This window comes from Octopus bimaculoides, chromosome 11 (genome assembly GCF_001194135.2).
Source record: "Octopus bimaculoides isolate UCB-OBI-ISO-001 chromosome 11, ASM119413v2, whole genome shotgun sequence".
In the NCBI taxonomy this organism is placed as follows: Eukaryota; Metazoa; Mollusca; class Cephalopoda; order Octopoda; family Octopodidae; genus Octopus; species Octopus bimaculoides.
In genome coordinates, this window is record NC_068991.1 from 43,710,725 (window position 1) to 43,722,407 (window position 11,683).

At 34.1% G+C, this 11,683-nt stretch overlaps 1 protein-coding gene across 1 annotated transcript in view; it reads left to right on the forward strand.

The window, feature by feature from the left end:
* Positions 1-5,679, forward strand: part of LOC106879839 (probable RNA-binding protein EIF1AD) — an 11,481-nt gene extending 5,802 nt beyond the window's left edge. The window contains exons 3-4 of the mRNA XM_014929543.2: positions 2,127-2,235; positions 5,310-5,679. Coding sequence (XP_014785029.1) covers positions 2,127-2,235; positions 5,310-5,658 — 458 coding nt within the window. The 3' untranslated portion in view covers positions 5,659-5,679. The remainder of the gene's footprint in view (positions 1-2,126; positions 2,236-5,309) is intronic.
* Positions 5,680-11,683: the final 6,004 nt, after the last annotated feature.

The following is an 11,683-nucleotide window of genomic DNA, read 5'->3' on the forward strand; positions in this document are numbered from 1 at the left end:
ATATATATATATATATAAATAAATGGTCAGAGATTTAGGGACACCCTAATTGAGAAATTTTATGTGAAGTAGGAGGAACTACAGACTTGTTACATAGAGGGCAACTGAGAGTTCCTACAGGACAGCTTGCTGTGCATCACTAACTAAATCTGTGGCTGATGCAGAGTCCCACCGAGACCTAGGGTGACATGGTGATGGAACAATGTTGTAGACAAGGCTATTAGAGCAAAGAAACAGAACTGGAAGAATGGTGGTGGCAGAGAACTATATCAGGTAGTTAGGAGGGAGGCTAGAAGATAGGTATACTTATTCAGGGGAGAAGAAGAAAGGAGGCAGTTTGCCAATGTTCTGCAGCATAAAGACTTGAGGGGTTTCAAATTGCAAGACAGTGTCACAGAAAATCGTGACATGGTAGGAGAGAAGTGTGTTCGCATGGATAATGGCTCACTTGCAATTAGTGATTCTGCATAGAAAGAGGCTTAATGCATGGAAGAAGGAGAGCCTGCCTAGAGTGAACCCAACAGAATTGACAGTTGCTTAGTACATAATGCAATCAAGGATACAAAGACAGGGAAATCCCCTGGCCCTTCAGGAATCTTTGCTGAGATGCTTAATATATTTGGTGGAGTGGGATATGATCTTGTCACCCATAGAGTTAATCAGGTTGTCCACCATGGATTGGTACTTAGCCCCCTCTTGTTTATCATAGTTTTCCAAGCTATAACTGAGGAATTTCAGACTGGCTGCCCTTATGAATGTCACTGTCATACACTGGTGTCCTTCATTTCCAGTCTTCCTTGAAAACTTGTCTGGCCATGGGAAAATATTACTTTACTTGGAAATGGGTGAAAGTTAGTGAGAAGACAGGCTTCCAACCATAGAAAATTCTGTCTGACTCAGACAAGCATGGAAAAGTGGATATTCAAACATGAACATGATGAATAGCTATAGTTTCCAGTGATCCTGATAGATTAGAACAGTAAACAAGATGAGATTGGAGGTATTTATGGGATGCTTGAAAAATTAAATTTTGTTGTTAGAAAGGATAAAAACAGAAAGGTAGTTTCAAGGAATGAATGTCTTTAGAGTAAACTATTGCATGTTCTTCTTGACATGAAGCTTAAGGAAAAATATAGTTTAAGTAACAATATGTAGAGATGTCTGTACAACATTTTCCATGAAGTGGGACACTACTGAATAAGAAACTAAAGTACATTTCCTTTTGGATTGGGAAGAGGAAAGAAAATATGAAGAGAAGATGCTAACAAAGGATTTGTGTGTACACAGAGTGCATGTTTAGTTTCCAAGTATTCTGAAATGGCAAATGTGCACTTACATGTTTGAAAAAATGAATCCACAGATATGTACACACACAAAATCATTTAACGTCTATTAAGCAGTTTTGGCTCAGAATAGTATTCTGTATATCTTATTTAATGTAGATATACTACTGAAGACCACAAAACTGCACAGAACTGTAGAGTTTGTCTCGAGAAAGCTTGTATAGATGTTTTGTGCTTGTCATAAACCAGTTCAAAGAAAGCTTTTATTCAAACTTTATTTCTGCTTGCCATCTAATTCGTTAATCACGGCTTTCTAATGATTTAAGATGCCTTGTTTTATATTAGGTAAAGACAGTATCCATCTATCAACATTATTTGTACTCAGTACAAAATAAGATATCTATATTTTTATCTATTATTTACTTTTGTAGAAAGGAATTAATGATAGGATATTATAATTCATAACACGTGTTAAAAAGCATAGAAGTATATCAGCAGCATTAGTGGAATTGCTAAATCATGATTTCTGCATCATTGCATGAAATCAGTAGCAAGTGTCCACTATCAGTTGCATGCTTAGACAAATTTCGCTGCTACTGATATAGAAAAACAGTGATATCTGGCTTTTGTTGACATGGAGAAAGCCTTTGACAGAATTCCCTGCTTCTTTATCTGGTGGGCAATTACTGGTATTGCATGTAGATAAAATAGATGCTTTCACAATAAGGTTACTTTGATTATGTCTTGTACATGGTGACTGTATATGTTAAAAAAATTAGAGAACAAAGATTATAATTCATTATAATAATAAAATTATTATTCTAACCTCTTTTTGTTTTTTAGGGATGTTTCTCATAGTAGAGCCCATAGCTGAAGGTGTAAAGGTGAAAGCTGAAATTGTTAGAATCCTTTATAAGGAACAAATAAATTATATTATTAGTAAAGGAGCATGGTAAGTATATGCAATATATTTACAATTACCTATTTGGTTAATCTTTATTCATTTGCATGTTTATTTTAAGCAGTATTAGTTTCATTGCAGTCTTTATTGAAGAGCAAGTTTTTCTTTTTAAGGAGATAACTTATAACCACGGAAATTCATAATGATCTGAAAGAACACCTGACTGTTTTCTGTAAACATAATTTTTAGCATGATCTGTTATTGTCAGACATTTCAGAGGTTGATTGTTTTCAGTAAAAAGACATTTTTTATTTAACATTTAGACCAAGTACCAGGAAATAAGTAACTCTTGAAAATTTTGTTTTACTTCTTGCATTTGTGAACAATAGCATTGTTAGATGTTTCTTGTTAAATGGGGTTCCAGCAGTCTAACCACTGGTTCACTGCATTTCCAATACCAAGAGCTACAATGAGTGTCTGTGTATTCAGCCTCTGAATGCCTATATTCTGTCAGCAAAGATGCTTCCGACCACAGTTTTTGGAAGTTTGCCGAATTTGTGATGAGAGCTATCTTTTGATAGCTAGGTGCAGAAAGCTCTTGTCCAAAATGTAGGTCATAGCATCATGTGTTGAGAGGGTGTGAGCAGATGTGACTATTCTCATAAAACATCATACTGAAGTGGCAGCATTCCTCTGAGTCTAATAGATTGCAACTTATGTAATTTTATAGAACACTGTTGCTTTAGTAAATATCCTCAGTGATATATACTGTGAACCGAGATAATAGTTTATGATGATTTTTTTAGATTTTGTAAATAACTACCTGAAGGATTTTAAGAAAATTTTCATGATAGTACAGTACACTATTTTTGGTTTGTATACAAAATTCATTGTACGTAGCTGTCTTAGTTTTCATATTATTTAGTATATTTGTTTTTCAGGTGTACCACGATAATAGTCCTGGTATAAGAATGTACCATTTTGATCACTTATAAGGATAGAAATACCAACTATTTCCAGAAGAATTATTTTAAATAACTCATATAACACAAATGTACCATTGAACAACAAAATACATAAATAACATATTCACAGAAGTTTTGACTCTATGATTAGTGTTTGGTGTATGAACATTTTGTTTGATGACCTCAAAAATGTGATTGTTTGTGGATTCAGTCAGTGTTTTGATAGTAGAGGGTAGGACTGCCTTAGCAGAGTCTAGTATTGCCTTCCAAAGTGTTTCCTTAGATGCATACAGCTTGCCATTCTGATAGATCTTGCTTTTGACGATGCTCCAGAGGTTCTCGATGGGATTCAAATCTGGAGAACAGGCTGGCCACTTCATTAAAGTTTCTCCTTTGAATTCCAATGAGGAGAGGATCACTTTGGTTCTCTGAGTCGCATGTAGTGGGGCCTTACTATGCATAAAAATAACCTTGCTAAGCTTAGATAATGGGAGCTCATCCAGCCAGTCAGTTAGCACATCTCTAATAAAGTTACAGTACGTGATAGCATTAATCTTCACACCTTCTGGCACTTTAAATGGACCAATCATCCTGTCTCCCATGATTCCAGCCCAAAACATGACTCCTCCACTCCCTTGCTGATGGTGCAAACACATGTGAGTGGGGTTGTCATAAAACACCCATCCCTTAGCCCAGCCATCAGGCCCATCTAGCATGGCTTGGCACTCGTCAGTGAACAAAATATGCTTGACATCAGCCTTCATATATATTCTATCCCCTTCTAACCGAGCTTTTTTGTTTGAGAGTCAACAGAGGCTTGCATGCTGGTTCCTTCTCTTTCACAAAGCTACCAATTACTTTATTTCTGGTTGTTTTGGAGACATTTTCAATGCCAGCATCTGCAAATGAAGCTTTACTAGTACATCCAGGATTAAGTAAGCATCGCTTGAGATAGGAAATGTCTCGCACTGTGACTGTTTGGGATTTGCTTTTATCACTACGCTCATTTCGATACTTGTGATTTTGTAAATATCTGGGAATTGTTTTCACATGATAGCCTAGTTTCTCGGTCACTTCATCTGCAGACTTGCCTTTACCTATTTCTTTTATAATCTGGTTCCTTTCATATTCTGTAAGAGCTTTTCTACTCCCCATCTTTTGAAATCAATATTAGGACTATTAATTCTGTTCACCTGAAAAAGAAAATTGTTGATTAATACAAAAACTACAAACGCTGCAAATACAAAATTTTGTATACAAACCAAAAATAGTGTACTGTATACTACCATGTAAATTTTCTTCAAAATCCTTCGGGTAGTTATTTAGAAAATCTAAAAGATCATCATGGACTATTATCTCAGTTCACAGTGTAAGCTATTTCTAGCAAATGTTTTTGCAGCATCAGCTCTGCCAGCTGCAATAACTCTAAGAGCATTCTTTTGGATTGCATTTAGTTGGTTGAGTATACAATATGAGTAATTCCTCAAGGAAAGAGAAACATACTTCACCATACTCTGTTTTGTAGACAGTGGCTCTTCTTTCTATGTCTAGCTTGCTTCTGTGCCACTTTGTTAAAGACTGAGGAAACATCTTTTACCTACATACATGAGCTGTTTATTGTTACAAAGGAGCCTCTATGTGGTTACTCATCTTGCTAGAAATAGAACCAAGTTTCCCTTAAGTTACACCCTATTGCTCACCTATGAAAACTAAAATCTAAGACTACATTCAGTTGTGTAGTTTTAAATGCATATTACAGGAAAAAGCAGCATGGGGTGGTCTTGGCTGGAATGCTTTTTCTCATTGGTTTTACTCAATCAGGGTTTGAGCTGGTGCTAAATAGCAGTAACTAAACGTCTGTAGGTATGTACCATTTCTTTCATTTTCAAGCAGCACTCATTTTGTTCAACTGGGACTTAGAAACTGAATAATTTTGAAAATGCTGGTACCTATAAACTATTTAAGTACTTACGTTGTTGCATGTATTTCTTAATGCTAATTATTAACCCATTACTACATTTCTCATAATTTTCCCCCATTTGGTGATGAGATTATTGTTAGTAGAGGAGTAATGACTGCTTTGGTTTTTATTGTTTATTAGTCTCATCAAATGGTACTCAAAAAATAAGTATTCAAGATAAATATTCTCATATTTTTCAGGCCTGAAGCTTTTGCTGCAGATGTTGCTAATAAAAAAGATGAAGCACAGATTCCTGATGATATGTTACCACCTTCTGACTCCGATGAAGAAGATCTTGGTACTTTAGTAAATAACTACAACAGACATGTGTGTCCCGCTCATATTCCCAATTCAGACTCCAGTGATAGTGAGGAAGCCTCTGATGACTGTGATGATAATAACTCTGAGAATGAGACTCTTTCTAATAACGAGGCTGACTCAAATAATGACAGCAAAGACAGTTCAGATGTATTTAAGACAGATAATGACCAAATAAGTCGAGTTTCTTCGAATATATTAGATTTAGATATAAATAAATCTGATAAGTAACCTGTTACCCTTTATCTCTTACATATCGTTTTGACTTTATTTCAGTAGATGTTATATATTGAAAAATCAACTTGAAAAACTCACAAACCATGAAATCTGATTGGTCTCATGATATTTTTTGTTGTTTATTTTAATAATTTTAAATGTTTCCTAACTCAGAAATTGATCCATTCCCAGGAGCAAAATGGATAAGTAAGGATATATTATCTAAAAAACAATATTATAATCAGTCACACGTTTATTGTTGGGTAGATACTGTGCACTCATTGTTATGCTTTACTCATAGTGTACAAGTTACTTTTATGTATTATGTATTAAATTAGAACACAGAGATGGCTGAATGGTTAAAAAAAGTTAACAATCATAAGGTTTTAGGTTTGATTTTACTGTGTGACATGTTAGGTAAGAGCATTTACACCATAGCTTTGGGTTGACTTAAGCCCAGTTAGTGAATTTGGGTTGATAGAGACTCATTTAGATGGACTGTATCTGTAATTCTAAAATCCATCCTTGTCACATTTGTTTCATGCTGATTCATCATCATTTAATATCCACTTTCTCTGCTAGCATAGGTTGGATGGTTTTACAGGATCTGGTGAGCTTCAAGACCATGTTGAGCACCAATGTCAGCTTTAGCTTGGTTTCCACATTTTACAGAGTGTACTGGGTGCATTTTTTTGTGCCACTAGCGCTAGTGAGGTTGCCAGGTAACTTGCTAGACAGAAGAGCAGGGATAAGAAAAGGGAAAAGCTTTTAAATCGGGAGTATTTAAGAGGGAAAAGTGTCAGATGTCACATGTTGAAAAGCTAAAGTACAATAGAGGTATAAGCACAAGTGTCTTGCTATTCTACTTGAAAATTACATTAAGAGTCTGTTGATTACTCCTTCATACACTAACTCAATAAGCAAGATGCCTAGATGATCAAAAACCAACTGGATGCCCAAATATTGAAATTAATGCTAATATTCCTCATTAAATTTGAACTGATGCCTTTAAGTGTTCTGTTGAGTTATCCTTCATTTGGCCTTGCCAGCTATTAATAAAGTATTCAACATGGAATCAGATGTCAATTTCTGAAAGAATAATAAAAAAAAAATTAAAAAAACAGCACCCAAAATAGTTGCTAAGGGAGCTAATAAGTGTACAAATTTATGTCCAACACAAGAAATAATGATGAAATAATCTCAGCTATAATAACCTCAACTCTGGCAAGAGTTTCATATCTTGTAAGATTTTGAAAATGATCCCATTTATTTCCATTAATAATAACTCTTATTTTCTTAGCTAGTTTAGTATTGTTCACTCATATATCTGTTCCAGTACAATCATCATGTTTATATGTAAAACAACTGCAATACTCCACAATATTTACTGTAGCAATCATTGATGGGAATTCGAGTACTTGCAGCAGTAAAATACCCTGGTTGGAGTTAACATTGCAATGAAAACAGAAATGATTTCTTTCTGGGTACAAACCGTTTTTCTAGGTGGGAGGAAATATAGTTTGTTGATTCAAACTCATTTTCTATAGTAATTACTGCACTAATGCTGGCACTTGATTTCTATTCTAATTAGCAGGAACAGTGAGGATTGTGAGTAATCTGTGTACAGTTGGTGTTTGTCAGGTAGCAGTGGTACTGCTAATAGGATCTCCTTTAAAACTTTTGTTAAATGGATTTGCCTACATCTTAGTTTCCTTTTAGTAGAAAAAAGGCCATTTTTTTCTTAAGTTCTGCAACTAACATAACTCTTTCTACAATAGAACAAGGCCTGAAGTTTTGGGGAGAGTGCTTGACAATTACATCATCCCTGGTGCTCAACTGGTACTTATTTCATCAACCCTAAAACGATGAAGGCAATTTGCAGAATTTGCACTCAGAACATAAAAATGGATGAAATGCCACTAAGCACTTTTGTCCAATGTGCTAACGATGCTGCTAGTTTGCTGCCAGCTAACATAACAACAGTAGTTCTTGTTTGTCAGTCCTGATTAAGCTGATTTATGATCAAAGGCATTCAAACCATTCATAACCCATTTTGTTTTTTTTCTCAAGTGTAATGTATCCAATGTGTTCCCTTTTTTAAAAAATGATATAGTGTGATAGAAAACATTACATTTCATACAAATACTAATCTAACTATGATGATCATATTCTCTTGGACAATATATTATTAATGGTAATCTTCTCCAATAATTTGGTTTACTTGCATAGCTTTGTATATGTTAAGGAAATGATTTTGTTTTTACAAATCTTTCAATCTGCCATCATTTCATTTTTAAATTTCTACATAAACTCTTCCAAAACAATTTGGTATAAAATGTAATGCTAATGACTTTCAATTAATCTATTACGTTTGTAATTTCGATTTAATACAGATTGTTTTGAAAATGTATAATTCTTGATATTAATTTAACAGTTATCCTGTATCCATACATCACAAAAAAAAGGAAAAAAAAAAACGAATAGTTAAGGGGAAGTAACTCTACTTTTAGCGCGAAAGACTTAGTAAGTTCCATTCACTGATTTTTTTTAAAACAAGATAAAACTTGTGTAATAAAGGAACTAGTATATTAGTTCAATGTCGTATGTTTTAGTGTTTGATTTATTAATATTGAGGAAATTAAAGATAAGGCTGAACCCAATTGGATTTTAACATTTTCTTACATAAGCAGAAGGTAAAACAAATTTGGGAAGGGAACAGTCAGTTACACCAACCCCAGTATTTTAGTTATTTATGTCAACTCTAGAAAGAAGAAAGACATAATCAGTCTTACCAGGATTTGAACTCAGAATATAAAAGGTCACAACTAAATACTGCATGACATTTAATTTGATTATGCCAGTTTACCACTCTAGGACATTAGAATATTAGCTACAATGAACACATACTTTAATATTCTGTTTCCTTGGTGTGCTACCCATTAATTTGTTACTGGTTACCTAAAATAATTGCCAGTCAGTTAATAGAGTCTATTTAATTTAAAGGTGAAGCTGGGTGAAACTCATAAAATAAAGAGTATATTTGGTAGATCACTAACAGCAAAAATTGATTTCAAATTTTGGTACAAGGTCAGCAATTCCAAAGGAGTGGGTAAGTCAATTACATTGACCCCTGTGCTCAACTGGTACATATTTTATTAACTCCAAAAGGATGTAAAGTAAAGACGACTTATGAGGAGTTGCTAACAGCAAATATTACAATGATAAGTTTGCTGAGAAATTCTTATTTATAGATACTTGTATACTTTTAAAAAACCAGACAGGGTAAATTGGAAGAAAAATTGGTAGAATACTTCCCTACATATTACTTTAGCTTGTATTATTGATACTAGAGGAATCAAAAATAGAGACATATTGGAATAGATATTACAAAATAATATAGTTGGATATTATATTTCCTGTTTACAATTAAATATGCTCATCGATGGATGCCTTTCACTGTTAAACAACAATGGAAACTGTTCAGTCTTCTCTGGATCCATTTCTTCTCGGTATTAAAGACTTATTGAATGGATGCATAAGACCACATATTACTTTATATTGTTCTCTCTTTTTCAATATACAGATGTGTCACAACTTTATATTTTGATAACTCCAGGCCTGCTGAAATGGGATAATTTTGATGAAATTAGGCTCTTAAAAATATTAATTTCTATATTTGGGTATGTCTGCAATCGGATGTCCTACTACCATGGCCAAGTTCATCCAGCAGGAAGGATGTTATGCGGGCCATCACTGAGCAGCATACGATGACAGTCCACTATCAAATCAGGTAAATGTCCTATATGATGAAGAGAGAGTAGTTCATGTTTGACATGAGGTAGGGAACTGTGAGATCATGTAACCCCTAACATCATATGGTCTCATAGCTTTTCTGATTCAAGTGCAATGGATGGCAGAATCTGTAGGGTATTGGGAAACTGCATTGCAATATTTGGCTATGAGCTTTTTAGGTCTACGTTCATGTTACTGGATTGCCTTTGCTTTCTATCCTTCCATGTAGTTTAAAATATACTAGTCAAATGTTGGGGTTAATTGAATTGACACATCTTTTCCCCCAAATTTAGGAGCTTGTGCAAGATTAGAAATATTGATTTCAAATTTTGGCACAAGGCCAGTAATTTTGGGGGAAGGAGTAAGTTGATTACATCAACCCCAGTACTTGACTGATACTTATTTTGTTGACCTCAAAAGGATAAAAATCAATGTTAACCGTGGTGGAATTTGGATTCAGAATGTAAAGATGGATGAAATGCTGCTAAGCATTTTGATTGGTGTGCTAACAATTCTGTCAGCTCACCACCTTAACAAGGTTAGAAATATTATTAATAATAATAATTCAGAAATCATTTAAGCAGAAACAATTGAGTATGTGTCCAAATGTCTTGTTCTTCTGATTATTGAATAAAATTCCATGAACTAAACACAATACCAACATTTATAAAGAAGATAAACATCAATAAACTGACTCCAATGGGTTACTGGTGTTTCTTTTATTAAACTTTCAGAAACAGAAATGTAAGGGCAAAAATCAAAATTAGAATATAGAAAACCAACACTAAATTTGTTATACAGCTTAGTCTGGCTCTCTGCCATTTCTGTAAATGCACTACTCCCATCCAGTTGATTAATTCAAGTAACTGTGTCCCTCCTTTTGTGAAAAAGAAACCATTTTGTATGGAAAACAAATGGCTCAATCTATTGTAGTTGAAGCAATGACTTGTACTTAAGTGTTTGACATTTTATGGAAATAAATGATTGAAAAATGTTTTTCCATAGCAGGACGGAAATCTTTGACAAGTTAATTTCCTCAGTAAACAAACAGTTGGATTAACGAAGTTAAAATCCTCAGATAATCTAGTGTGACAAGTATCTATGATATAAAATCAAGCGTGGACATCTAATTTACTTGGCACTGTCAGTTTGTAAGAAAAGCAAACATTAGAAATAAATTGAGTTAGATGTTGCAAGGCAGAACTCATCATCATCATTGTTGTCGTTTTAATGTCTACTTTTTCATGCTCGCAAAGGTTGGATGGAGTTCATTGAGGCAGATTTTCTACAGCTAGATGTCCTTCTGTGGCCAACCCCCACCTGTTTTTATAGAATATTGGAGATGAAGGACACCAGTTACATGATAGTCACGCACATTAAAAAATATCAGAAATAAAACAGAAAATAAAGGGGATTTTTCAAATTACATTTTAAGTATTTTTTATTAGAACCAAATAAAATTTTGTCAAACCAAACTCTTGAAGTGTGAATATTGCATAATTTTAAATCACTTTTCTTATAAATATGTGTCCTTGCAGTCATAAAATAAACCCAACATGAGGTAAACATAAATGATAGGAATAAAATTATAGCAAAATAGTTTCACAATCCAAATTCAGTTCTTTGACTCTGAGATTTAAGCATGGCTGTATGGATAAAAAATTTGCTTCTCAACACATAATTTCATGTTCAGTCCCACTGCATGACACTTTGGACAAGTGTCTTCTACAATAGCCTTGGGCTGACCAAAAGGTTGTAAGTGAATTTCATAGATATAAACTGAAAGAAACCTATCCTGTAGATATATGTGTATGTATATAGATATATGTGTACATATATATATATATATATATATATATATATATATATATATATATATATATATATATATATATGTAGGAGCTCTCCATCGGTTACAACAACGAGGGTCCCAGCTGATATGATGAACGGAACGTCTTGCTCATGAAATTAGGGTGCAAGTGGCTGAGCACTCCACAGACTCATGTACCCTTAACATAGTCCTCAAGGAGATTCAGCTTGACACAGAGTGTGACAAGGCTGGCCCTTTGAAATACAAGTACTACTTATTTTTGCCAGGTGAGTGAACTGGAACGTGAAATAAAGTGTCTTACTCAAGGACAATGCATTGCCGGGAATTGAACTTGCAACCTTACGATGAGCTGAATGCCCTAACCACTAAGCCACATGCCTTCACATATACATATACATATATATATATATATATATA